The sequence below is a fragment of the Sodiomyces alkalinus genome, assembly GCF_003711515.1.
Source record: "Sodiomyces alkalinus F11 unplaced genomic scaffold SODALscaffold_2, whole genome shotgun sequence".
Lineage (NCBI taxonomy): Eukaryota > Fungi > Ascomycota > Sordariomycetes > Glomerellales > Plectosphaerellaceae > Sodiomyces > Sodiomyces alkalinus.
This window is the reverse complement of record NW_021167080.1, coordinates 6320959-6347956: the sequence shown is the minus strand read 5'-3', so window position 1 is coordinate 6347956 and position 26998 is coordinate 6320959. Positions and strand designations below refer to the sequence as shown.

The 26998-nt window shown below is 54.3% G+C and overlaps 8 protein-coding genes across 8 annotated transcripts; 5 read left to right on the top strand and 3 right to left on the bottom strand.

Moving 5' to 3' along the window:
* Positions 1-213: 213 nt before the first annotated feature.
* Positions 214-4776, top strand: SODALDRAFT_357822 (TRP-domain-containing protein; the record flags this gene model as incomplete). Its single annotated transcript, XM_028614038.1, has 11 exons — positions 214-310; positions 576-639; positions 724-833; positions 955-1050; positions 1270-1355; positions 1580-1596; positions 1720-1794; positions 2218-2278; positions 2338-2380; positions 2458-4666; positions 4737-4776. 11 exons carry the CDS (start codon positions 214-216, stop codon positions 4774-4776), a joined length of 2898 nt encoding a protein of 965 aa, XP_028469545.1.
* Positions 4777-5312: 536 nt separating this feature from the next.
* On the top strand, positions 5313-6340 carry SODALDRAFT_357821 (hypothetical protein; the record flags this gene model as incomplete). Its single annotated transcript, XM_028614037.1, has 6 exons — positions 5313-5338; positions 5420-5572; positions 5653-5750; positions 5813-5833; positions 5903-6004; positions 6126-6340. The coding sequence occupies 6 exons, from the start codon at positions 5313-5315 to the stop codon at positions 6338-6340; spliced, it is 615 nt and encodes a 204-aa protein (XP_028469544.1).
* Positions 6341-6667: 327 nt separating this feature from the next.
* Positions 6668-8524, bottom strand: SODALDRAFT_377393 (hypothetical protein; the record flags this gene model as incomplete). The annotated part of the gene is made up of 8 exons (XM_028614906.1): positions 8263-8524; positions 8079-8228; positions 7968-8014; positions 7658-7868; positions 7531-7574; positions 7355-7453; positions 6764-7242; positions 6668-6701 (listed from the first exon to the last, which is right to left on the bottom strand). The coding sequence occupies exons 1-8, from the start codon at positions 8429-8431 to the stop codon at positions 6668-6670; spliced, it is 1233 nt and encodes a 410-aa protein (XP_028469543.1). The 5' UTR covers positions 8432-8524.
* Positions 8513-13016, bottom strand: SODALDRAFT_377392 (hypothetical protein; the record flags this gene model as incomplete). Its single annotated transcript, XM_028614905.1, has 7 exons — positions 8513-8957; positions 9017-12112; positions 12264-12339; positions 12374-12520; positions 12600-12633; positions 12710-12821; positions 12920-13016. The coding sequence occupies 7 exons, from the start codon at positions 13014-13016 to the stop codon at positions 8890-8892; spliced, it is 3630 nt and encodes a 1209-aa protein (XP_028469542.1). The 3' UTR covers positions 8513-8889.
* An 865-nt stretch (positions 13017-13881) lies between these two features.
* On the bottom strand, positions 13882-15167 carry SODALDRAFT_357817 (hypothetical protein; the record flags this gene model as incomplete). Its single annotated transcript, XM_028614036.1, has 3 exons — positions 13882-13971; positions 14089-14165; positions 14201-15167. The coding sequence occupies 3 exons, from the start codon at positions 15165-15167 to the stop codon at positions 13882-13884; spliced, it is 1134 nt and encodes a 377-aa protein (XP_028469541.1).
* An 88-nt stretch (positions 15168-15255) lies between these two features.
* Positions 15256-18133, top strand: SODALDRAFT_357816 (hypothetical protein; the record flags this gene model as incomplete). The annotated part of the gene is made up of 13 exons (XM_028614035.1): positions 15256-15310; positions 15381-15471; positions 15559-15618; positions 15662-15769; positions 16020-16177; positions 16331-16429; positions 16533-16577; positions 16679-16859; positions 16967-16989; positions 17458-17539; positions 17655-17715; positions 17810-17985; positions 18061-18133. 13 exons carry the CDS (start codon positions 15256-15258, stop codon positions 18131-18133), a joined length of 1212 nt encoding a protein of 403 aa, XP_028469540.1.
* A 2548-nt stretch (positions 18134-20681) lies between these two features.
* SODALDRAFT_272715 (DUF124-domain-containing protein) lies at positions 20682-21673 on the top strand (the record flags this gene model as incomplete). Its single annotated transcript, XM_028607851.1, has 3 exons — positions 20682-20838; positions 20951-21300; positions 21401-21673. Coding segments are annotated over 3 exons (780 nt in total), but the record flags the coding sequence as incomplete, so codon positions are not given.
* A 1476-nt stretch (positions 21674-23149) lies between these two features.
* Positions 23150-26147, top strand: SODALDRAFT_331509 (hypothetical protein). The gene has a single exon (XM_028611469.1). It carries the CDS (start codon positions 23470-23472, stop codon positions 25645-25647), a length of 2178 nt encoding a protein of 725 aa, XP_028469538.1. The 5' UTR covers positions 23150-23469; the 3' UTR covers positions 25648-26147.
* The last annotated feature ends 851 nt before the right edge of the window (positions 26148-26998 follow it).

The following is a 26998-nucleotide window of genomic DNA, read 5'->3' as shown; positions in this document are numbered from 1 at the left end:
GTAATTCGTGGTTACCAAAAAAACGAGTAAGGCAGGGAGCAGGCAGGGAGATTCTATGCTGCTGGCGAAGAATCTGTAGCTTGTATTCTAGAAGCGTGAGTGAGAGGTCCTTGGTATCAATCTTCCGCACCTGCTCTCCCACCCGTCCTCTTGCCAGGCAGTCTAGGAGGCCACCACCCCACTATCTGTTATTACATACTTCGTACGCCCGAAATGAGACTGCTCTTCCCGGGCACGCGAGGTCGTCGCTCTACTCGGGGGTGGAAGTCCACCACCAATGAGCACTCCATCGAGTCAGGAGAGGAGCACGGTCAGCAAAGGGAGTGAAGAAATCCACTACCCGACCAGGCGAGCACTCACTCTTGTCGTTTGCTTCGGCTCCGTCATGACTGTCATGACTACCTAAGCTCTCGGTTCCGGTTCTCGGGCGGCATCGCGGTGTCTACCGCCGTACCCGTACATGCTTACGGACCGGGGAAGACATTATGGGGGATAATTACAGACAGATGTATACGAATAAGAATCCTGCGTATTGCTGACACCAATCTCGTGACTACGGCTTCATACCTTCTTAGCATTGCATTGGGATGTGAAGTGGTATTGGCTCCTCATTCGAACGGTTGACCAACTTGACCCGCGGTGAGCATGAGCCAAGACAAGGTGGGCAAGGTAAGCATATATAAGCACGAAGGAACCGAACGCTATGAATGAAGCAAACAGTAGAGCCCTAGCATTGGAGCTACCTGGATGGGATGACATGGCGTCGCGTTTGGGGTGTGGCTTCGCTGCCACCATGTCATGTCCTTGGGCTGTAAAATCCAAGGAAAATCCAAGTACGTGTACGGAACACGATCAATCCACGGATACGTTGTCCGGTCCACGGAGATCGAAAGGACCAAGCACAAGACACAATATCGCCCAGCTAGTGAATGGTCCTTAATGACGTCTGACAAGGAGTCCAGGGAGGGACTGGAATGAGGGCGACCCTGACAGTCGCGAAGATACTCCATGAAAACGGAGAAGAGTGTACGGCGATGATGACATCAGCAGGTGCGTCCAAAGTGGGCTGCCGGCGTAACGTATAACGCCACGAAACACTCGGCATGGAAGAATTACGAGGCAAACCAGTTGGTCGTCTGTTCAGAAGATTTGGTGTTTTTACTTCACTCCGTATCCGTATATACATCGCCGGTAGAATGCAGAGACTAAGGTAATAGAGCAATACTTTGTTTGTACGGATATAGGAAGGGAAAACATCTGACAGAGCAGAGGAGACTCAGAGCAGAGATGACGGGTCGATCCTGACTGTTTTGCGAGCGAGTCTCATCGGCCGGAACCCAGCCAGCGGATATGGAGTAATTACCCTAAGGTACGTGTGAGTGTAGAAAAGAACTGTTAGGAGCTACCTTTATTCCTGCTATCAAACTGTTGATTAAAATGTATTCCCTATCCCATTTCTTGGCGAGGTTCTCGACTCGATGACAGCCGCGTCAGCCAGGTTCTAACTACCGAAGTCGAATATACGCCCTTTAATGCGCATTTCGGAACGAGAACCACTGTACCAAGTACCTCCTCGTAGAACAGTGAGCCGGGAAGGTGCGTTAGATTTCCTGCCAAGGACCCATGTCACCCCTGACAATGTGCTCGGCGTGTTACGCTGGAGATGCTGCGCCTCCTTCCCCGTATCGTAATCTCCCCTTCCCCCTTCCCTTTCTTGAGATTCCTGTCCACTTCCACCATCATCACCATCGCCGACACCCACCGCCTCAAAACCCCTCCTCCTCATTCCAACGGGTGATTTTCTCGTCAAACTCGAGTCAACCACATTCCCGACATACCATTCGTTTCTTTTTATGACGAAAAGGCAGTAGGAATAGAGAAAGGCGAGAGGAAAAACAACTCAAACGAGGGCGTGTCTCGTACCGAACTCGCGTTTCTTTTCTGCACCCTTTCGTCTTCATTCTTCTCTGTTCTTTATCGGGATTTCACCCGCTTTCTCCTTCGGCCTCTTTTACGTTTCGCCTCTAGGATATTTGTTAATCCAACCAATATTCCGACGACGAAACCGGAGAGAATTTTCATTCGGACTGGGGCTTATTGGATAGGATTCGAATTGCTGGCATCGAGATTATACCATTCCGCCCTTCTACTGTTCTCGACGATTCGAACCTCCTACCTTCCACCACCTTGGCTTTATTTTCTCTTCACCTGGCCTAGACCGCTCTTACCGCGTCCGACCATCAGCCCGACGACCGCGTCCCTTCGGTTCTTCGATCCTGTCCGCCGTCACCTCGTAGCGCCGTCAGTTTAATATCCTCCAACCGTCTTCTTTGAAAGAGACTGCTCCTCGATAATTTGCCTCGGACGTCGTCCTCCTTGCGTGGGTGGATTGACATACTCAACAAGTCCACTGCGAACCACTCCGTAAACCGCCCGAAGATTACCATCAACACACAGGCATGATGAGGTGGTCAATCTTTCAACCCCTTCTTCTCTTCGCCTCCGTTCTTTCGCCTGTTATGGCGGAGCGGAGGCTCGAGTCCATGTCCCTCAACGAGTGTCAGGAGGGTTCGAGTTTCTCGGCTAGTCTGTTCAACGTCGTCTTCACACCAAACAACAACTCTGCAACCATCAAGGTCGTCGCCATCTCTTCCGTCCAAGGAGACATCGTCTTCGACGTTGCCCTTCAGGTGTACGGCTACGAATTCCTCCGCACCGTCATCAACCCCTGCGATATCGATCTCCACGGTCTCTGCCCCATGAATGCCGGAAAGCTGGATATTGAATTTAACGTCAACATTGGCGACGCCGCCGCCGAGGTTCCCGGAATCGCCTACACCATCCCGGACCTCGACGCCACCGTCCGCGCCTACCTCAATATGAGCGACACCGGCCAAAGCGTCGCCTGTGTCGAAGCTGACTTCTCCAATGGCAAGACGGTTGACCTGCTCGGCGTCAAGTGGGCCACCGCAATTATCGCCGTTCTCGGCCTGATGTCTGCCGCCATTGTCTCCGGCCTCGGTCACACCAATGCCGCCGCCCATCTGGCCGCCAACACCCTGTCGCTCTTTGGTTTCTTCCAGGCCCAGGCCATCATCGGTCTTACCGGCATCCGCATGCCTCCCATCGTCCGCGCCTGGACCCAGAACTTCATGTGGTCCATGGGCATTATCCGGGTAGGCTGGATGCAGGACGTCTTCACCTGGTACCAGCGCGCCACCGGCGGCGAGCCTGCCACCCTCTTCGACACCCTCCGCACCGCTTCCGTTCAGGTGCAGAAGCGATCCCTCGACTTGGCCGAAGGCGCCGCAGGGACTGCGAGACGCGGTCTCGGCCTCATCGCCAAGCGTGCCAACATCCAGCTGAGCTCCGGCTCTTACATCGTCTACGGCATTCAGCGGGTCGCCTTCCGTGCCAGGATCGAGTCCACGAACCTCTTCATGACCGGCCTGACCTTTTACTGCATCTTCGTCGTCGTCACCGTCCTCCTCGTGGCCGCCTTCAAGGGCATTTGCGAGCTGTCCGTCAGGCAGAAATGGATGAAGAGCGATCGCTTCCTCGAGTTCCGCAACGGCTGGCTCACCGTCCTGAAGGGCATCCTCTTCCGCGTCACGCTCGTCGGTTTCCCTCAGATGTGTATTCTGTGTCTTTGGGAGTTCACCCAGGTCGACTCGCCCGCCCAGGTCGTCCTCGCCGTCTTCTTCTTCTTCGGCATGCTGATCAGCCTCGGCTGGGCTTCCTTCAAAGTCATCCGCATCGCTCGCCGCTCTGTGTCCATGCACCGGAACCCGGCCTACATCCTCTTCTCCGACCCGCAGACCCTCAACAAGTGGGGGTTCCTGTACGTCCAGTTCCGCGCCTCGGCCTACTACTTCATCGTCCCGGTGCTCTGCTACACGCTGGTCAAGTCCATGTTCGTCGCCTTTGGCCAGCACGTCGGCGTTGTCCAGGCCGTGGCCTTCATCATCATCGAGGCCGCCGCCCTCATCGGCGCCAGCGTGCTCCGGCCCTGGATGGATAAGAGCACCAATTCGTTCAACATTGCCATTTGCGCCGTGAACCTCGTCAACTCCATCTTCCTCTTCATCATGACCAACGTGTTCGGCGCCCCGGGCGTTGTGGCCGCCGCCGTCGGCGTCGGCTTCTTCGTCGTGAACGCGGCCTTCTCCCTGATCCTTCTCATCATGGTCATCGTCTCGAGCTCCATCGTCTTCTGGCGCAAGAATCCGGATGCTCGCTACCAGTTCATGGCCGACGACCGCGTCTCGTTTATGAAGTCGCAGACGCACCTCAACACCACCACCGAGCTGGACGCTCTGGCCGCGACCGCGCGCGGTGATAAGGCCGGCTACAGGTCGACCCTGGACCTGGACGACGACAATGAGTCCATCTCGTCCGAGTCGATGCGCCGCCGGACAGACCCCAATCTCCAGGCCCCGATGTATGGCCATCCTGCTGCCGCGCATTCACAGACGTCGATGCACCGCGGGGGCCCAGGTCGCTCGCCCGCGGATCCGTCAGTGCCGCTCTTCCCGGCCGACGGCCCTCGGAGACCCTATAGTCCCAGTTTGCGGTCGCCCAGCCCGTTTGGTGCCAATCAAGCTGCCAACATGCGGGCTCAGAACAACGCTAGCCCGGCCGGACATCGATCACAAAACAATGCGAGGTGAGTTGTTCAGTTCGAGGTCATTTTCCTTGGTTTTATCCATCAAAACTGACTCGATTCATTGTAAAAGCCCAAGCCCCTGGCAGCGTGGTGCCGGATACGAACATTAAGTCCTTCCCTGGAAGGCGCAGGCATAACTTGCATTCCACTGTCCCTTTTTTTTTTCTCTCTCTCTTTTTGCCCCCCTTTTTCCTTTTTATACTCAAAATTTCTCTTGTTCCGCTTGCCCCCCGCGCACGCATGAATACGGCGTCTTGAGAACCTGGAGTTTCTTGTTGAATTGCCACGCTGGTAGTGCGAGGCACGGCTATGCCTTTACGAGTTTGCTCTGTACATACGATTGGTCCCTGGGAAGGAGCAGAAACATTAGCCGACAAAGAGCTGTCACTATACGGGGAAGCCTAAGCCATCAGTCCACCTGGTCAAGGGCTTTGGATATGCAAATGCGGTTGGGGTGTGGTCGTTGTTGAAAGCCTCTTTAGCTAATGGACTCTTCTTGTTACGTCACGTCATAAAGACGACATGGTGGAATTCTTTGCCCCGTAATGCGGATGTCGACCTCGGTTTTTACTACGTACACGCTCTGGCTAACTCATACGGAAGGGGGTGTGGTGAGACCATGCCCAGAAGTCTAGTACGAATCCGGATGTCGGTGGTCCTAGAGGACGGGAGGTGAAGTGGGAGGAGGTAGGGGGTTAGGCGACCTGCCTCCAGAGCGAACAACTGTGGCTGACGATGTGCAACTCATTACAGGTTTGGATGCCGAGTAGCCAGCCGCTCCCTCCAAGAGAATGAAATCACGAGAGTACGAGAGGCCAGTCCACACCCGACGATTTCTTACGCCGACGCCGATCTCGGTCAGATCCGATCACTTCGAGCCATAGACGTGGGGACCTCAGGCTTCTCGTGAAGGGGGGTGGAGAAACGAGGGGGACCAGTTCGGGGAAAGCTACCCTTGCATCGTATTGGGTGTCTGGGGTGTGAAGTCTGTGCTCTGTGGGCACCTCGGGGATACCAAAGCCAGAGGAGAAGAAGGGAGGAGAACAAGATGATGTGTCACCCGCGCAACTCGAGCCCCCCACCAGTTCGTGGATCCCTCGCGGCTGCTGACCGAGCAAATCGAACTCGGGTCGCCGACCCTACCAGCCGGACCCGCAGCTGGTGGCGGTGGCGTGGGACGATGACCCCATAAAAACAAAATAAAAAACAAAAAAGTTGATAATGAAGTTGTGGCAGGCTATGACAGCTGGCTTCAACGACCTTTGAACGACCTTGGCAACGCTCGCCGCGCTATCTGGGCCTACGGGATCTCCCCGCTACCGGCTCCCGTTCCCTCTCGTCGGCCAGGACGCTTAGCTGGCACTGATACTGAGTTGGATGGACGGTCAGATAATGGGCTCACAGGCCGGCCGTTGAGGGGGGTGTCCTGGTTGGTGGGCTTTTCACGACTCCTTCACAGTGTTAAGCGAAGGATGTGTGAAGAGACTCGGACAACCCGTCACTGGTGGATATCCAGGCGACCTCCGCCGCGTAATGCCCTCTGAGGCAGTTCTCGCCCTCCTCACTACTACGGTTGCCCTTTGGGCCCTCCCGTCTTACTTGGAAGCTAACGGGTCGTCAACCGGCCATGGGGCCCAAGAACAACAATACCCCACTCAACTCATCGATCTCTAGGGACTCGAGACAGGGACAGCCAACTAGGAGCACCGCAAGGCTATTACCATCAGCGCGAGACACACGACTTGGCCGTAATACTGTCCTAGGTGGGTTGCGGTCGTGTTGCAGATTTACCCCCTCTCGATCGAGAGATGCATATCAAGGGGTAAAGGGGTGTGAGTGTGAAGATCCGGAAAGGTAATCCGTCGGCATCTATCAGACGATAATCTTCCCCAGCGCACGTGTACGTTACGACCTGTACGTTACGACCTATATCTCTCTTTCCTGCTCCAACCATGACGGTAAGGAGGAGTCTGTTTCCACGTCATTCGCCCCAAAAGTTGGTCACCAGTCAGGGTCTGCATCGCTCTTTGCTGGCCTGGGAAGCAAGTGCCGTCCTCAACTCCATTCAAAAGCCCCCTTGGGAGAAACTGCCTGTACCCCTGGTCAGGACGACGTCGGTACTTGCATGCCGAGTAAAGGAGGGGCCTCTTAGGAGGGGGGGCGCAGAAGCATGTGGTTGGCCAATTCAGCTCCAAAACCAGGACAGGCTTGAGAAAGATAAGAAGGGGAGGCAAAAAAAGAGGGAGAAGGAGGTGGGCTTTGCTGATGACTGCGACGGGCTGAGGCGAAGATGATCGGATGTAGACGACGGGCGATCCACAACCGTCCACCCAACTACAGCGTAACGACCCGGCCGGCGACTCCGCTGGGTGGAGGCGTTGAGGCGTCGAGGCGTTCAGGCGATACCATTTCCGTCCGAGCTGATGTGGGAGGTCTCCCGTATCGATGTCGTCCTCGTCTTGTTTCGGCTCCGTGAAAGGGTAGACCACCCTCCCTCGAGCTTGGCCGAGAGAGGCGACGATCACCGCAGCTGCCACCGGTGCCATCCCGACGAGATCTGGGTGGTTCGGAAAGCGCTGTCCAGACTTGTCAGCCCGGCGTTTGGGTCGGACAAATGATTGAAGGGTCTGGGTCCCCCTTTTCCCGCCGAGGAGTCTTCTGGGGTGTAAGGTGGAGGAAGAGCAATACTCTGATTTGGAAGAGGCGAAAGTGGTATTTTGGCGTCTGTGACTGGCTGCCCCTGGCTACTCTGGCGATAGAAGAGGATGTGAGACATTTTGCGTCTCGCTCGATTCAGAGGTCTTTTCTATGGAGTACCTTCAGTCTGTTTGCGGCCCTGTCTTAAGTCGTCCTCCTCCTCATACCCTCTTGACCTTCCACGCTTTCGGTGGGCCCTGTTGTCCCTGGTCTTCGGGAGTGATCATCACAAAAGCTACCGCATTAGGGACTCTGTGTTCCGAGTTTGGCCTTTTTTAAAGGGGAACAGTGGACATATGTCTGTTTGCGGAAATGCGTCGGATATCTTGTCCACTTGTCTTGGATCTGTCTTCCCGTCTCGACAATAGTCTCTTTTTATTTCTCGGCCTTGATGTGCCGACTCGTTCAGATCGGAATTAGAGCGACGGGGACTCGTTGACAGGTTCAGATCCGGTGCCCTCGAGATTCTCATGCACCAGAGGCCGGGAAGCCAACGAGGGTGCCACTTAGCATGGCATCAAGATGGCATGGCCCGCCTTATTCTTATCGGGCATTTTATTTTCTCTACCCGTTTCTAAGACATGCATAAGAGTCAAAGACACACGGACATGCCTACATTCCCAAAGGGGGAGACGTGGGGTTGTCCGCCTGCTTGCAGAAACCTGCCATGTCGGGGAGAAAGGGAAAGGGTTCCAACTAAAGTATCAGGCCGGACCAAAGAGACCGGCAAAAATCGAGCCTGAGCTGTTGTCTCGAGAGTGTTGTTGAAAAGTAGGGCCGCAGGTGGACCGGAAACGGGCCGGGTTGAATGACGGCGCCCCGGGGGCCTCAGGGACGACCCGTGACGTGACGCCCCCTTTCAACGCTGTTTGCGGAAAGAAAGAGGCGAGACACGAAACGTGACGCGTTGTCAGGGAGATCTAGGGACTGCGTTCCAGTCTTATCGACTGTCTGAGGTATGAGGCTCATTGTTGCAGACCCAGAAACCCCCCCCCTATTACCTTGGCTAGATTTACACGTACGTCTACCTAGACCTCTATTGGGAGTGCCTAGCCGGCCGGGCATCATAGAGGCCAATGCTGTCTGTAGCCATCCCGGAAGAAGGAATCAGAAGACAGAGACACAGAAGAGAGAGGATGAAGAAAAGAGACCATTGATGATTAAGGGGCTCTTGTGAATTCTCTACGTCTAAACTATCTCAAATGCCCTGAGACTCGAAAGTAGAAGCTCATAGTAAAAGCAACACCCCTTGTGCCTTATACCTGTATAAAACAGCCAGTTTCATATGAGAAGCTGTTGGCTGCAAGGGTCGCGAGGACCGTCAAGAAGGATGGAAAAGGGGGAAAAGAAAAAAGAGAAAAGAGAAAAAAAAAGGGGGTTGGAGGAAGAGAGCAAAAGCATGGCGTAGTAAATTACAAGAGTAGCTCGCGCTGGATTCTGTAAGGAGATTCGACTCGTCCGAGCCTTCAAGTGGCAGGATAAAAGGAACAAGAGACCAAGAAACAACATGGTAGTACAATAGAATGTTAGAAACTTGGAACATGGAACATAAAGCCCACGTAGATCTTCAGCAGGAGGAGGATGAAGCTCTGTTCTGGGGGGGAGGGAGTCAAAAGACAAACCCCTCCTGAACAAGCTTCTCAACATCGCCACCCGCATCCCTAACCGCCTTGAGAGCAGCCTCGCTCAACCGCCTCCTCTTCTCCATAGCCTCCCTCTCCCTCCGGGCCTTCGTCTTACTGCTCCCCGACGGCGCCACGCCAGTCATGAGAATGGTCTTGTCGTTGGGCGTATAGTTGACGAACCCTACATCGCCGCCCGACTCATCCATCCCGATGCCCAGCCCTATACCGGGACCCGGCCCGCTCGTGCTCCCCCCACTGGGCGTGCGGGCGTGGTGACCCGAGGCGCCGCGACCTTGCCATGAGCGCCGCTTCTTGACGCTCGCCGACAGGACGGGACCGGCGGCGGCGGCGGTAGCGGCAGCGGCGGCAGCGACACTGATGGAGGAGCCGGACGAGCGGCGGGACCGGGCGGTCGGGGTTGGGCTGGCGGAGGAGGAGTCGCGGGCGCGGTTGGCGGAGGGGGCTCGGGTGCGTCGTAGGGGCGTGGAGATGTGGCGGGCACCGGCCGACGGGGCGCGAGGCATCCGTGGACGACGTTCTGTTGGGGCGCCGGGATGATGGTAGTGGTGCTGTTGCGGCTGCTGCTGCTGGTGATGCTGCTGGTGATGCTGCTGGTGATGCTGCTGGGCAGGCATGTGTGTGTAGGAAGAGGCGCCGACTTGCGTGGTAGGGGATAAGGAGCCGCGGCTACTGGCACTCTGGGGGGGGATCTGAACCATGAGGCCAGGCATGTGGTTGCCGGCAGGGGTGGTGGGCATGTGCGGGGTGTCGTGGTACTCGTAAGCCATCTCCATCTCCATCTCCTGGCCTCCCATCGAGTGCTGCTGGTGCTGGTGCTGGTGCTGGTGCTGCTGGTGCCCCTGATGATGTGCTTGCTGTTGATGTTGCTGCTGATGCGGGGGAAGGGCTAGACCGAAGCTGGCAGCACGTGTGTTGGGGGTTTGGAAGTGAGGGTGAGATTGCGCGCCCGCACTAAGGTCGACAAGAGATCCTGTCCACCACTGAGTTCCGTCAAAGCCGTCCGGTGGAATAAACGAATTGGACCATTCGGTGGCCTGCCTGTCGCCTGGGGGCGACGACGACGCCGTGGGTAAGGGCCAGGCGGCTTTACTTGTCTGAGCGACGCCATGAGGATGTGGACCGGTCGGTTGTTGGAAACACTGAGCGGTTCTGTCGCCGCCTAGGAGGGGAGTATCCATGGGAGTGGCCGTATTAGTAGTAGTAGTAGTAGTAGTAGTAGTAGCAGCAGCAGTAGTAGTCGGCCCAAAGCCGAACGGGTCTTCTACAAAGCCGGTACAGAAGGGGTTTGTGTGAGAGGAGACACCCTGGGGGATGGTAGCGCTGTTAGGAGGTGAGATGGGAAGGCGAGAGTCGCCCATGCCAACTTGCTGCATCTGTTGCTCGTCCTGCTTGGGGAAGGGCTGAAAGCCCTGTCGAGGAGACACAGCCGGGGAGATGGGTGGATGGGCGGCAACAGAAGTCATGGTGTTCTTCTTCTTCTTGTTGTTGTTCTTGTTCTTGTTGATGGCGGTGGTGTGAACGGGGGCAGGTCCGCTGCACTGCTTGATGAGGTGGGTGTGGGAGGGGATAGATGAAGATGACGATGAGGATAAGGAAGAGGAAGAGGAAGAGGTGGAGGAGGACGACGTTGAAGGCTTGGACCGGAGAGCGGCAGCCTTTTGGATCTTAGACGCAACGGTCTTGAAAAAGTTGCGACTGGAGCTCGGTGGGTTCTGTTTGACCGTAGTTTGGCCTGGGGGTTGACGAGGTTGACGTCGGGACGGGGACGGGGACGGGGACTGGACTCGGACGCCCTCTTGCTCTTCTTGACCTTGGCCTTTGGCAAGATCTGAAGTACCCAGAGCCGGACCTGGACCTGGACCTAGAGCTAAGTCCAAGTCCAAGTTCAAGTCCAAGCCTGAGCTTGGGCATGGGGGTGCTGGGCCTGAGAGGAAACCCGGGTGGAGGCGGGGTCTGGGAGGATGCGAATGTGAGACATGCCCCAGGGGCGGAACGCGCGAGGGTGACGTTTTCAACGAGATGCCCTCCAGGCGCAAAAGCTCAGAGTCGGAAATCGAGTCAGACTCTCCGGACCCTCCAGACCCTCCAGACCCTCCAGACCCCCCAATGCTCAGAGCGGGTCCAGGATAGGTCGAGGTGTTGTGGCGGTTTCTTTGTTCCCCTTTCCCTACCCTCTCCCCCTCCCTCTCCTCCTCGCTAGCCACGGCCGAGGCGAAGGGTCGATCTTCGGCCTGGAATTGGGACCGGGCTCTTCTGGCTAGGCCATTACGGGGATAGCAGGGCCTGGAAGGGGGGCGGCGGGCATCAGCACCAGCACCAGCAGCACCAACGGCTGTCTTGTCATTGTGGCTACCGGGATTGGCGGGACGACCCCAGCAGCTCATCACGCCACCACCGCGATTACTACCCTCACTAGCCGCCGCCGCCGTATCTGTATGGTCTGTATGGTCTGTATGATCTGTCTGATCTGTACGAGCCATGATGAGGTGCCGCAACTCTCGGTGGCTGTCGTAATCATGGTAGTTGTCCTGGAACTGGTGCCCCTTGCGCTGGAGGTCCACCGTCGTCGTCGTCGAGGTGTACCCATCGGCAGAGCCCATGTCGAAGAAGAGAGAATCCGGCACACCCCCCAGCTCGTCACCCCCGTGATGATAGGGAAAGCTATTGAAGTCTAGGAATTCGTCCAGGGACATGTCCAGTTCTCCCGAGGTACCGGGTATGGTGCTCGCTGGTGCCGATCCTGCGATTCCACTACCCCCCCAAGCTGCGGTGTCCCCCATGAGGGCGACTCCCTCCTTCCTCACGTCTGGTGAATCAGCGCCGCGTTGCATATGCATCGCAGTCAGTGCCATGTCGTCCAAGTCGAGGTCGTTAAGGCGAGAATCGGGGGGGCTATCTCCAGAGGGAGGCTGTCCCGGGTGTGAGACAGCCGCCGTCATGCCTTGACGCAAACCGACGAAGACGGGACCGGAGATCCGAGTAGATAAACAGAAAACGCGAGGGAAGCTAGAAGCGGTGGAAGAAGTGGAATGGAGAGGTAAGATGTGATGGTGATGATGAAGATGAAGCAGACCAAGGACGTTTTCAGCGACGGATTTAAGCACTGAAGAATGGGATTGAAGACTTCTTGTACGGAAAAAGAAGAGAAGGACTTCTTTGGGAGAAGAACAGCAGAAAGAATGAATGGGTTTGTCCCGGCAACCGCATTTGGAGAGGGACGAGGGAGGACGGTTAATAACAGATATCTTGTTGACGGAATTTCATGTCGATGACCCCTGGATTTCCCAGGGCAACCTGCCAGGGCGACAGGACACAAAAATGGAAGCACAGCTAGCAACATGGAATGTAAATAGAATCTTCGAACCAACGGCGGGGGATCAAGACTCTGCGGAAACGACAACGTGGTGTGAGGAATGTTCGCTGCCGAGTTGGCTGCCCAGGGGCTCAGAGGCCCAGAGGTGAAGCCGTTATGCATTCCACTTGGCCAGTCGCCCGGGGCAGCACCCGTCTGCTTTTGTCCCTATTATTATTATTATTATTATTATTATTATTATCTGTGTACGTGTCGGAAACTCTCCAGCCCAACAGACCTGAACCCGAGATCCCGTCGAGAGTGGCAACACCCTGTCAAAGGATCGAGGGTGTGAGACGGCCATCATCTGACAATGGAATTAAAAATAAAAATAATAACAAGGTCAACAAGGTCAACAAGGTCCTTCGGCTCTTTCCCTCTTTCAGCGCTGCGTCAATGGCTGTGCCATCTGACAGACGCAGGCACAGGGATGCATGGTAGAAGCCGATTCCCCAAATAGCTAATGCAAAACAGATCAAGGTGCTCCCCAACAAAGAAACAACTTACATATGTAGGGGGGAAAAGCTGCTTTTGTGTGCGGTGTGACCAAAGACTCACTCGCTTCCTTTGTCCTGACTGTCGGGATCCCCTGTCTTGTAGTTGACCAACCCACGACGACATGAGAAAGATCGAGGAGGCCTTGACTGTGGTTCATGAATTCGAAATCCGGAGGATTACAATGCGGGAGATCAACGGCGCAGACTTGGAGGAGTTTGAGGTGAGAGAGAGGCCTGGGACCAAATTGCTGACCTGTCAGACTTCAGACTGTCAGACTGGTCTGTCACTGGTCTATGCAGGGATCATCGTTTGGTCCCCTGCGTTTTAGGTGGCCTGCCCTACACGACATGGACTGTAGCGTTGCACCCGCCGCCCACCATGCACGAGAAAGAAGCAATGCGCCCGCGCCCGCGTCCGCGCCTGTGCCTGCAGCAGTTTCGTTTCTCCAGATTACTCTACTTCAAGACTGATCGAATCCCTCTTCACGAGCAAGCTGTATCTTGTGAGTTGCGACGGGATTTCATCAAGAGCGAAGAAAGAAGTAGCCTTTTGCTCCCATAGCTGCTCTTCGGATCCGGCCGGTTCTTGGAGACACAAGTCATGATCAAGACTGAGCGATGTGGCCATCAGCCGACTTACAGAGCAGACATCCCAAGCTGATGTTGTATCACGAAGAAAACTGTGGAACGGTTCCAAGTCGACTCATTTGTTTCTATTGTCGAAGAAATAACACCCTCTTCACAGGAGCCGTCGTCTAACTAACCTCGGCCCAGTTAAAGCGGGAGATATCACCATTCTCGCTCGCCATCTGCTCTCGATGAATCACATGACCGGCCCAACCGGGAGAGAAAATAAAAACAAAATCAAGAACAAAATGAAAAAATCGAAAGAAAAAGAACTGCAATTTCGCCGGAAAAAAAAAATTGATTTTGCGTGTGTATCGAATCCAAGACTCCGTGACCACCAAAGACCGTAAAGAACTCTGCAATGGGATGGTAAGGACAACAACACCAGTCTGTCGTTCAGGGAATAGAAATGCCCATCAATGTCGCCGTGAAATGTCGCTGTGAAATGTCGCTTTGCTTCGCACGCCGCTGGAAACTTCCCGTCCCCTGACAAACCCAAGGGGAATGGGAATGGTGGATATTGGAACAACAAGGAAGAGGGGGAAAAAAGAAAAAAAGAAAAAAAAAGAAAGAAAGAAAAAGGTACCATATCCGAATACAAACACCGCTCTCATTTAACCCAATGGTGCACCGCATCCATGGTCTGGACCCGGCCTTTTCCTCCGTCGTCGACCTATCTTCTTGAAAACACGAGGCGGAGTCGCGAGTGTCTGACCAAGCACCCGATCCCGATGTCTGGGCAGTGCAGGATAACGAGACCTCGACGCCCCGGTAGCCTGGTATATTTCCTCCAGCGAGGGCAACATCGGATGCGCATCCTCACTTTCCTCGCAGAATCCCTCGTCTACGTCGTGACGGTGGTGACGGTGGTGGTGGTGGTGGTACGGGTTCGGGTCGGCAGTCATGACCGGGGCAGCCCCCGACTTCGCCGATGACGGTGTCGGCGAACCATCAGGCAACGCCGTATCGCCTTTCCGATCGCTTTTCTTCTGACCTGGAATCCCTCCCGAACCGACGTCCTCCGGCACTTGCCCCCGCCTTCGAACAATCGCCCGTTTATATTGCAGGACAACGTTCCGCTGCCGCCTCCGCCTCCTCCACTGCGCAATGCGATCTTTCATCGCCGCTTCGGCCTCCGCTTCGGCCTTGCCGTCAGCCGCCTCGTCGTCCACCTCCAGCACGGGCGTCACCGTGCAAGTCACATGCGAAAACCTTGCCGGGTTATATTTGTCGTTCCGGGCCGTAATGGAACTCGAGCACGGCCCGTCCATGTAGCGAGGCGGTAAAGCCGTACACGCATATTTCGTCGCGAAAGGACCCCCTCGGCCAGGCCATGTCCTCACGGGCGCTTGGGCGGCGGTTGGGGGGTCCGGCTTTCCCTGAGACACGGGCGACTTGTCCAGCGGCGGCGCGGCGCGGCGTTGTGACGGCACGGGCGTGGTGCTGGTGCTGGTGCTGGTGCTGGTGCTGGTGCCACTCTGGTGTTGAGACATGGAGCCATCGAGCACGACAGTAATTGGTGGTAGTGCTAATCGGAGAAATAACGGCACGTGTGCATTGTCTTGGACGTCCGAGACCGCCTGTGATGGTGGGTAGGTGCGAGAGAGAAAAGGATCCGGTCGATAAAAGTCGACATCTAAGGACATGTTGTGGTTTGTTGTTGCCAATAGCCGGCCAGCCATTCAGTCCTTAGACGGACTCTGCTGGATTACCAGGAAAGAAGCCGCCGCATCGAAATCCGAGGGGAAGCAACGAAAAAAAATCCTATCTATGGTTGCAGCAGGTGCAGCGAAGCCGATGGTCGGTTCAGGTTCGTCGGGCGAGCGTGAATGATTGGTAAATATGAGTGAGATTTTTTTAAAGTCCGACAGCTATATGGCACTGAACCGGTCAAGAGACGAAGCAGAATCGTGTGATGGATGGAGCCAGCCGAATGAAGGGGACTCGGGGATTTGCAGTCGATGCCGCCGTTCTCTTGGTTACTGGGTCCGCTTCGACCTCGAATCCTGAATTCGAAAGAAGAAGAAAAAAAAGGGAAGAAAAAAGAAGGGAAAAAAACAACAACGACGGCAGGTTGGAAAACCCAGAGGAATGGGATAGGAGAGGAGGAAACCCCCGGAGTTATGTTGAATGGTGATGGAAAAATCAGGTATTAACGCCGATTCTCCGTACGAAGTACTCGACGACAACCGCAACCACAACCGCAACCGCAGCCACAACCACGAATAGACGGGGATATACTGGTCGGTACCAAGAGGGGGGTTGAGGAACGGACCTCTACCAAGTATGTACTCCTGTTGCTGTGTGCGCGTGTGGGATGGGTATTTCCCATTTACCAACACAGTACACTACTAGGTAACCGGGAACCTGGCGCCGACTCGACGAGAAAGCGTATGAATACTTCGTCCGAAGTATACGTAAGGTATGTACTAATTAGCCCCATGCGCCCCTGGCCGCGTGGTCGGGTTGTGGGTGACCGGTCCCTTTATCGGGCAGGCCATCCTCGCAAGCTATCGTTGAACGGTGAAAGCGAGAAAGCGAACGGTTCGCCATTTCGAGCCGGGAGCCGGGGTCGAGAAGCGCCCCGCATCCCAAGGATTCGACGCGGCCCAATGTACAAGGTGCGCAAGTACGAATACTTTCTACAAGAATGACAGACGCACCCAGCACTGGTACTGGTACTGGTGCAGCAGTATGACTACCTACCTTATGTACGAAGTTCTCTGCTACATGTACACGTTGTACGTTGTAACATGGGTTACCGGACCGTTTGTGCTCTATCGCGTGAAGTAGTTTGTACCCAGTATGCATGTATTCGTAGGTAGGTACCTTACCTATGAATCAGAGACGGTCGAGCCATGGTGCTGGGACATTTATGAGGGGAAACACAAGCAACACAACGTTTCTTTCCAGAGCCGAAAGTCGGAATGGCAACATTTACTCAGTACGACTAAGCGCCGTGAATCGACGTCAAGGAAATACTTTCTACAGGACGACCTATGAGGGTCAAAGTTCATACGAAGACCATGAACTAACGAAATTCCTAGTCGACAGCTCGTCGTCAGAAATAGACGGACGAAAGGAACGAGGACGTACCAGTACTAGTATCCGTAATGTTACTCCGAGCTTTTGTACGGATACGCAACTTCCTACCTACTTTGGTAGGTAATTAGTGAATTTGTCCAAAGTACAGAGTGGAGGGAGACGATGCATCCTACCAATGAGAGCCGTGCTTGTTGTCCCAATCCCTTGGGAACACGCACCCTCCATCACTCCTTCACTGCAGTTTTCCAGGCAAACTTTGGTCACACCTCGACTCTGATTCGTTGCCACAATCCAATCAGATACCTGCCGAGTCAGCTGGGTCGCTGGGCGTGGGATGCGAAGGGGGAGAGAGAGAGAAGGGAAAGAAGAAGCAAAAAAAAAAAAAAGAGAAAAAAGGAGCGACTGATAACGGAGACCTTGACTGTACGAAACACAGTGCAGCCCAAACTTCGTTGAAGAGTCATTCAACCCTTATGGATATATAATCCAGCAGGAGTTCCATTTCCAAAGTGCCCATGCCGTTGACTTTGAATCGACGCTACCTTACCTTATAAGGTACAGACTAAGGTAGTTACTCGGGCAAAAAAGCTGGGTGTAACCGTTCCGTGAGTTAAAAAGCACGTTGTACGGCTGAGTACCTTACGAAGTATTTCGTACGGCTACATGTGGTGTACGAGTTCGGCGTTACCTTTATTAAGGTACCTACCTACCTTAGTGCGAATGGGGAAAACAACGCTCCTCTTATGCTAGATAAGGTACATGATTTGCGGAAGCCTTAAAGTACTTCCCCGTACCTTGAAAGCAAGCATCGCCGTCACCTTCATGCACCTGTGCTAGCAGTGACAGGTCAGCCATGCAGGAGGGTACTACGATTTCGTACTGAAACTTTCCATCGGAACCCTGGGTAACTGCAATCGTACATCCGAGCGAACGGTATTTTCCGTGGCACAGACATGCCCCCGAACCGCCACCCTCTTAACCCTTCTCGGGAAGCAGCCTTGGCTTTTAGGTCCGTTGTACACTATTTATTCGTACGATGTAGGCATTACTTCCGTGCCGCCCCAATAGTCAAGCAAGCCGTGCATCCCATTAAGCTGACCGTGCTGGTGTGCGTTTCCTCCCAGTCTCCAGTCCACCCCCCGGCTTACGATATCCCGAAGCGAAGCGAAGGCATCTATCCAATCCGTCCGTAATATCTAGTTCGTGAGCGAGTTCGACAAGAGCTGCCATATGCTAGATCGCATTTTTCCAAAGGTAATAACATGACCATGGTTGCTAGAAATACCCAGTCAGCTGGTCTCTCCACCAGCCGTCTTGCCTGTCCTGTCCTGTCCTGTCCTGTCCTGCCCTGCACTGCACTGCGCTGCCCTTCCCTGTCCCTGTCTCGCCCGACCAGTGCTCAATGGGGCAGGCCAGCCATGGAGTGAGCGCCTGCCTTGACGCGTCGTCCTTGCCGTGTTCTACACGCGACACCCCGGGAGAGATAGACGGACGTAGCCGTACAAAGTATCTGTACTGCGGAGTGTGGAGTGCGGAGTGCGGAGTTCGGACTGCGTACCGCGGACATACGAAGTGTGGACATTTCGGTACGAAACAGTGGTGATGTTCACATAAGGACGGCATCCCCGGACAACATACAACGTAGCTAGCTGTAAAATGCACTCCGGCATTTATCCTGCGAACGAGAAGAATGAGACACAGGTCCTTTCCCCCCTTGGGGAATTGGGATGGAATGGCAACCTCCGAAACATAGACACGCGGTAGTCAGAACTCAGATTTCAAAGACAATGGTGGAGATAGATCCTTGAGATCAATGGTAAATGATTAGGGGACATGAGTCGAGCACCCCCAGTCCTTAATAAACTGGTATCCGTACTTCGTGGGTGGAGGCAGGGCAGGGTGCTTTCTGAGAGTGCTCCTTCCATGAGGCTCACTGGCTGGTACCAACTTTCAGCACCATGGGACTGACTGTGGAACTGGTCCATGTGGGTTAATTATTAGCTAAGGCAGGTACCTTCCGTTACAACCGGCTCCCTATAATAATACTCCTAAAAATGAAATGAACCGTCTTTTCTGGATGCAATATCATTATCCGCACCTATCGATCTATTTTGTAAGGGTCCGATCCCACTCCCGCTCCGGTATCTCAGCCGACGCCAATGAACCGGAACCGGGACCGGGAGATTGGCCGGCGCGAACCAACCGATGTTTAATTCCACCGCTTGGGTTGCTTTCAGTGTCAGACTTCTCCTACATCCCAACCAACTGACGTTGTAAAGAGAGAGAGAGAGACTGAGAGAGGTCTGCTCGGTGACCAAGGGGAGAGTCAAGATGGATGGTCCAATCAAAAGCGTTGTCGCTGCCAATACCTGCAAGCGCCGACTTGACAAGTGTCGGCGGCTACGCCGCGAGCCCACACCAAGCAGACAGTAGGTAGGAAATTATTGGGGGCTTGCTCTGGAGAATCGCGGTGCAAGATGTAAGTCAGCGGGGGAACGTTGCGGGCCTACATGCAAGCGGCGGCCAGTTGTGTGGCCTCCAGGACCGCCCGGCAGCTTGTCTTGCAGCATTCTGTCCTGACAGCTGCAGACAGCTACAGGACCGAATTCAGAGCCAATTCCTGCAGCACTGATTGAGCTCTGGAACCCTTCATAAAAGGGATATCGCCCGTGTCCCTCTAGCCTCCTGGGCCGACTTCTTTGTCGAATCTCTGCTGCTGGAAATAGCTTCACCTTCGCTGAACACGTCCATCGCTTTCTAACACCTCGCAAACATAAAGAAGTTTCACCCTGATTTCGCAGTAATTGACAGGAATCCGGGGCGTTCAACGACCTCTTTGTCCCCCCGAGACTGAAGACTGTGCTTGTGCTTACTCGGGCATTGGCTTTCATCTGAAGACCAGGTAGAAGGTGAGTGATGTCTCTTGGGAGTAGTGGGAAGGAGAATGAAAGAGGGGCAGGCAGTGAAGAGGATCCCCCTATCTGTTCTGCTGTTGGCCCTGGGACCAAATGCGGGGCAAAGTAACAAGCAACAGAATGCAACGGGAAGACGGTCAATGGATGCAGCCTCTTCGGTGCAGAAGCAGTGTGTGTCACTCTGGGAGTCATAAGGCCAATGCTGACCAGAGACCAAAAACCAGACGTGTCCAGAAGAAGCTTCATTCACCCCAATTGTAAACGTTTCTCAACTTCCACATTCTCCTCATTATCGCCTCTCATCGACATTGAACAAACACCCGAGTCGAAGTCACGGACTGCAGGAAATTCTTTCCCTGATACCGGATTCCTCTACATCGCCGTCTTCATCTAGACAACATGGCTCAGCGGTTTGATCCTCGTAAGTGTTGCTCTCTTTTCCCACTCCCTTCTTCTTGGCTTTTGTTTCTTTTTCTTTTCTTTTTGCATACCATTCTCGCTGCAAAAGCACAATAACTGACGCATCATTTGCCGCGAAAAGCCCCGCCAAACCCGGCGCCTTCAGGTTCGTGAACATATGCATATAACCTTCTTTCGGTGACATTGTCTGGCTCCCGCTAACTCGAAATGTAATCCAACCGTTCAGCGCCTCGCGAGACGTACCCAGCGCCGCCTTCATCACCACCAACGTCTCCGCCCGCCCGCCAAACCACGTTCTCCTATCCGCCTCCACCAGCACCCTCAGGAAGCCAACCGGGAATAGCTACAAACTACCCCCCACCTCCTCAACAAGTTACGTCTACGCCTCCATCTGCTCGCACGAATGCGTACCCTCCTCCACCCGCCAGTCAATCCCCTCAGAGTAGCATCGCCTACCCGCCGCCACCTCCGCCTCAGACACAGACAAGGACATTCCCGCCCCCTCCACAGAATTCTAGTCCCGGCACCACCAAGACTCATTATCCGCCGCCGCCGCCCTCACAGTCACCACCCCATCAGTATCAGCAGTTCCCTCCTCCGCCGATCGACCCGTCACAACAAAGCTCAAGTCAGATCCCCCTGCGTACGGTAGCCAGTCCCGATTCCGGGCAGCAGGCCAGCTACGGTACTACTCCTCCTCCTCCCACGTTTGACGGTCCTCCCGATGCCCCGTACCCTCCCGAGAAAAGCCAGTCTCTGGCTTCGGCCGAGGAGGAGGACGATGACGATGACGATGACGCCTCTTCATCCAAAGCCCCGGTCAAGTTCATCTCCGGAGCTCCGCCTCCCGAACTGTTTGTGGGTGCCCAGGGGACCCCGTCCGTTGACGACGTTGGTACTTTCAACGGTGGAAGTTACCGAATCAGCCACCGGGACAGCAACACCATCTTGACCATCCAACTGGCCTTCGGGTGTCCCATTAAGGCCAAGCCAGGCAAGCCACCCCAGAAGAAAACCAAATCAAAGCCCCCCCCGCCCGGGCCTTTTTTTTTTTCTTTTCTTGCTAACAATATTCCGTCGCACAGGCACCCTTCTCGCCATGTCTCCGACGGTCATACTGCGAGGTGCCGTCAAGTTCAGCATGAAAAAGCTCGTCGCCGGTGCCGAGCTCGCCCAGTCCACCTTCACGGGTCCCGGGGAGGTGCTCCTCGCGCCCGCCATGCTCGGTGACATGACCAGCCTCCGGTTGACGGGCAAAGAGACGTGGTCGGTGGGCCAGGACGCCTACATTGCCAACACCCAGGGCGTCAACACCGACTACAAGCGCCAAGGCATCGGCAAGGCCATGTTCAGCGGTGAGGGCTGGTTCGTGTACAAGATTACCGGCGTTGGTCTCCTCTGGATCACGAGCTTTGGCGCCATCATTCGGAAAGATGTGTGTTCTCCCCCATCAATTTCCCTTCTCGCCTTTTTTTATTTATTTATCTCGCTGCTCCATAGACATGTTTCTGATGTTTCTGACTGGATCGAAACAGCTCATCGACGGTGAGAAATATATCGTCGATAACGGTCACTTGGTGGCGTGGAACACAAAATACGTGATCGAGCGAGTTGCATCGGGCGGTATCATCTCCGGCCTCTCCTCCGGAGAAGGTCTCGTGTGCAAGTTTACTGGTCCAGGCACCGTCTATATGCAGACACGCAATGTGGTACGTTACACATCTCCCCGCGTGCACAACGGCGAATTGCAAGTGAGCGCAGAAATGCTGATATACGGTCGTAATAGAAACGGTTCCAGGCCTATCTGAGTGGCAACACCAATCAAAGCATCTGAGTGCCGTTCCAGGTTGGAATGCGAGCACTTTGTCAGATTCTATTGTCAAGCCAAGCCTAGTCGAGTTCAAAAGCGAGGATATTTTTCTTCTCTTGCGAGTTGTCATAAAGGATGGGAGAGTGACGCGATACGACCGATTGTATTATGATGATGGGCACGGGCACCTCTTTTTGTTTCCCTTTTTGAAATGGAAAGGCAGAGCTTTGAAGAAACCCGGAAATTAGTAAAAGAAAAAGCAAGCACAATTCAAAACAGGGTTCATTCCAGGAACCTACTCAGTTGAGCGGCATGCTGCGGATATCAGTCCTTGCGTGTGGTTGGTGATTGACTTTGTTTGACGCAACGCCTACTGGTAGTTGTGGTTGAAGATGACTACCTACCTTAAGGTACCTTACCTAAAGCCATAAACTTTCTCGGGGTGGCTCTTGTGCAACTCATTGGTCACAATCAATGTCTGCCGTTTTGACAGCGGTAATGAGTTTATCAGGCTGGTCTACTTTGCTCATGCCATTCTGGACGTCATGGCCCGCAGACTCGCGGTTGCCCAGAATGTTGAGCAAACTGGGGACACGTTGACGAGTCGGAGTCGGAGGCTAAGAGGCATGTCAACCTGAGGTAGGAACTACGAAGCAGTACGTATCTACTACCCGTTCAGGCGTACGTCGCTTGTCTGAGCCGCGTCCAGCCATGCCTGTTCCCAACGAGGCAGTCACGATGGGCTGGGACGATGTAGCCCGAAGGACAGGCCACACCAGTGTCTTGTATCTTGTGCCGACAACAGGAAGGAGGAAATGGGGGAGCAGTCACGACCGTGGAACACTGGGCAGGTAGACAGTACTTTAGGTTGTTGTTCTTGTTGCTGTTGTTGTTTAGACCTACCTACATTCTACATCACCGGCAATCCCCAAACATATCCCCCCTCGCGTTCTCGCTCCCGATTTTCAACCAAAACGACAACCGGTAGCACGACACCGTCCTTGTTTGTTTTCTTGGACTCATATCCATCTAAGCCTTAATAGAGCAAAGCGTTTCTTTTGTTCTTTACCCCCCTCAACCGAATATCCTCGACCTTGTTCCAAACCAGCGATTCACTCAGTCCCATGACAATAGCAGACCAGACAGAGCAAAGAGTCAAACCGATTCCCTCTTGTGAATCAGTTCTTCGTTGAAAACTTGTCCGTGGTCACTGGATCCAGCCACGATATTATTTAAACCGGCATCTGTACAGAGCAGCACACTATGACGTGCAGCTCTAGTATAAGTCTTCAGCCTGGTGCGGCAGCACGACGAGGAACGAGGTTGATTTCATACTGACAAAAGCTTTGTTGTATAACTCCTGAGGAAGGAAAGAGGAAAAGGGGCGTCGACTTGGACCAGCCAGGCAGGGCAATCGCGCTTTTCGCCATCAGTCAACAAGGAAGGGTACGCAAATTGTTCCCCTTTTCTTCACGTTCTCTCCTTAAAGCATATCCCACAAGATCTTCCTCCGGAAGCCATCAGCATTACAACTAATCAACCATCTTTCGATTGAAAGGAGAACCTTCACCTTGCCAGCACCTCTTACTACGATTTCTTGCCCCAGGAGGCCGTCAGAGGACTGTCGTGCTATCTCCAAGCATCAGTGTAATACGACTATCCATCCAGTAATTTCTTCATCAAGGTCAGTCAGTCTGTTTGCGCGGTCCTCGCTCACTTGCTATCCATCACCCAACCTGTATATATGCTAACGACCTCCCAAGCATCACGATAAACACAATAACCATCGCCCAAATGCCCACGTCTTCGTCTGTCAAGGAATCCCCCAAGTTCGCCGAGGCCATGACGAGCACCAACTGGCGCCAGCCCGCCAAGCCCTCCTACGAGGGAAGCAGAGGCTTCAAGGTTCACAAGAAGCGTCACAGACAAGCGATCTCCTCTGATTTTAACCTTGAGGATCCGTCTACCCATCTGCGCTCCCCGGAACCTGGAGCTTCCCCTCAACGCAGTGCTAGTAGTATCGGCTTCTCTGCTGATTCCTTCTTCGACATCTCCGAGGATGCGAATGATTCCGACCTCTCTGACTGTAGTCTTTTCCACAGCAACGTCGGTATCATCAGTAGCATCCCCGTTACAGCTGCCACCGCCGCCAGCCGCTTTAGATCTTCAACTGAGCGCGCCTCGCGGGCTTTTGCCGACCACGCCCACCCCAGGGTTCATGTAATCGATGTCGTCATGGTCGACGACTATTGCCAGGAAAAGATGTGTCGCACCCACGATGGTGATTTTCCCATTGCAGAGATCGAAAGCATCAGAGGCTCGAAGCGCTTCAAGGCAACAAGGGCCGCGGCTAAGATGTATGAACAGGAGAAGCAGGAGCGCGAGGAGGAGGCCAAGCTCCAATATACCGAGCAGGTCCATCAAACTCGAACCACCCCTCGGAAAGAATCTGTGCGCAGCCAAAACTGCTGTGGCCAAAATGCCATCGGCTCGACCGACAAGCAGCCGTTGTTCTTGGCTCCCCGCAAGCCCAATATTCGTTCCCAGGAGCGGCACAGAAGCTCGACCGGCAGTGCGGTGGATGCAGACTCCACAGCCCAGGCCATCATGTCAGACTCGGCCGTTGTGAACGTCGGCGGGGTCAGGACACGCCCTAAAAGCGATCCCATAACCGATCCCGAGCAGAAGAGACACCGATACAACTGTCTCATCGAGAAGTTGAGCAAAGCCACCAAGGAGAAGAAGATCCAAGACATGCTCGGCATCGGGGCATCTGTGTTGAGCGCTTCCTCAGACATTCGACCAACACCGACCGGGCAAACGGTTTCCCGCCGAAACCACCCCAAATCAGATGACTCGGCCGTTGTGCTGGACATGGACAGACCGTCTAGTCCTCGACCATCTCCGACGGGCCTCAACCCGGCAGCCAAAGAATTCGTTGCCCGTTCGACCACCGATCTTGCGGACCCCGCTATTGTCGGCATAGGCAAGCCGGCCGGCGAAAAACAAGAGCCCGAGGCGACCGCGACGACGACGACGACGACGCAAAAGGCCGTGGTAGATGCTATGGATATGATCGCCGAGTACACCAAGAGCTATGAGAAACTCCAGGAGGTGGTGAAGAACACCATCCAGAAATTCGGCTTCCCCGGTCTTGTTGCCCAAGAGGTCACCGCCCCCCCTTCCCCAGCGACCTTTCCACTCCCTATGGGCACTATGGTACCTAGCAGGGCCGGTCCGGCCATATCGCCAGTGCCCTTCCAGGGATACCCGAGTCCGCCGTTCACGCCTTCATGCGGCCCCGGCGACCCCTCCTTCGCAGGTCTGAACGGCCTCCCGCCGCTGCCCCCTGGCCTCAGAGGTCCCATGCTGCCTCCCCAAATGGTAGGACGAGACGGTCCAGTCCCACTTCCCATGAATCCCGCGTTCCCTGGCGCCACAGGGTATCCTGGTGGTCAATTTATGACCCCTAATGGCCTCATGCCGCCTCCTTGTCCTCCGGGCACCGGGCCCATGCTCCCTCCTGGTCTTCTGGGACCTATGGCATCTCTGCCGCCACCTCCCAGCTACTGGGGACCCTTTGCCCACCCTCCCCCTGGATGTGGCCCTGGTTTGAGGTTCGGACCTGGGCCTTTTGTACCTCGATTGAGTCATGATGGCTTTGTACCTCCCCCTTTAATGCCACAGACGTCCACGAGCCCGCCCGGCAGCGTCGGCGTCCCGGGCCCAGGTGGAATTGGAAGCAAGCCGGTGCGCAAGCCTCGTGCCCCCGATGCTCAAAGGCAACTGGAATACGAGGCTCACATTGAGTGGCGTAAGGCCAACGAGCCTGGGTACGCGCAGCTGTGCCAGGAAAGACAGAATCGCCGCGCCCAACGCTCGATGACACAGAAAACAGGTGGCGATCAGAAAGAATGTGTGGATACCGCCGCTACATCGACCGACCAGAAGAAGTGTCCGAATGAAGAGTGAGCAACAGAGAATAATGGAAAACAACGAATTATGATAGTAAGATGGTATGATGTGTTGAATCGCTAGGGAGCATGAAAGAGAGGGGAGCACTTGCACGGCTTCCTCACGGGAATGGGAAAGATCGGAGGCGAGTGAGAAGAGAACAGGGAAGAGGGTCAGATATTGGTTGACTACTTCTCTCGTTCAATGCACCGGGAGCACGCTCGCTGTATCCTGTGTTCTTTGCTTGGCTTTCCGCAGCAACCACCAGAGATGGTGATGGTCGACATAGGCAGCCAGTTGTTGATACGGCGTTGGATGGACTCATGGAGAAGGGCCTATATCATCATTACATAGACAGCCTAGCTTTCCTTCATTGGCGACCTTTCGCTTCTTTGCCCTGTCTTCGTAGATGCCCGAGAGGGAATATAAGTTTTTTCTTCTTCTTCCTTCTCTAGACGTGTTTGGTCCGCACAATGGGCTCACGTCCCAGAGTGACAAGTTGACAAGTTCGAACGATGGTCTCTGAAGGCAAGAGAGAGTTGCCTATTCGGCTTCATATCCGGCTGGCTACTGTCATATTGTCTGCGGTTCCGTCCGGTGGCGGGAGACCGGAGTCTGATACTGGCTGCTGAAGAGTAAATATTTAAACGTGAATCCTTGAACATGGGATGTAATATGGATGGTAGATGCGGATAATATATTGGACTTGTTACAAGACGAGTACCTTATATACGACACACGTTTGGACCATCAAAGCTCAGAGCTCAGAGCCCAAGCTCGGACCATCAATGTCGAGTGGGGCCAATCCGTTATCTGTACCCTATCTGTACCTTACCGAGTTTCAGTCTGTTATCGCATTTTCAGACTATCCCTCTTTTGGATACTTCATCCATCCCCCTCGTTCTTTCACAGTTGGATGGATTGGATCAAAAAAACAAGCAACGACGCGCTTATCCCCTTGCCTCTCTGTCTCTTGCCTATTGTGACTGAGACACGCGTGGTAGTGGTCAGGATAGTAATTAATTACTTACTTCTCTTACCCTTGGGTTTAGGGTAATTACGAATATGTTGGATGCAGAAGAGTCCGTATCATGTCCTCTATCTTTAAGGGTTAGTTAACTCGTAGCGTACCTTAACTTACTTCACCTTAACTCACTTCACCTTATTATTAACTCTTTTCACCGTGCCCATCTTATCATCCCAACCGCTGACCTCAGCTAGGCGGAATAATACCACTGAATGAGGGTTGTGATGCATCTCCTGATTATGTATATCTCCAGTTTGTTCTCGCTGTAATCACCACCAGAAGACAGAGCTAAGTCGGCACTCCGTACGTACGTACGCCAACTCAATTCAGCCGAGAACCCAA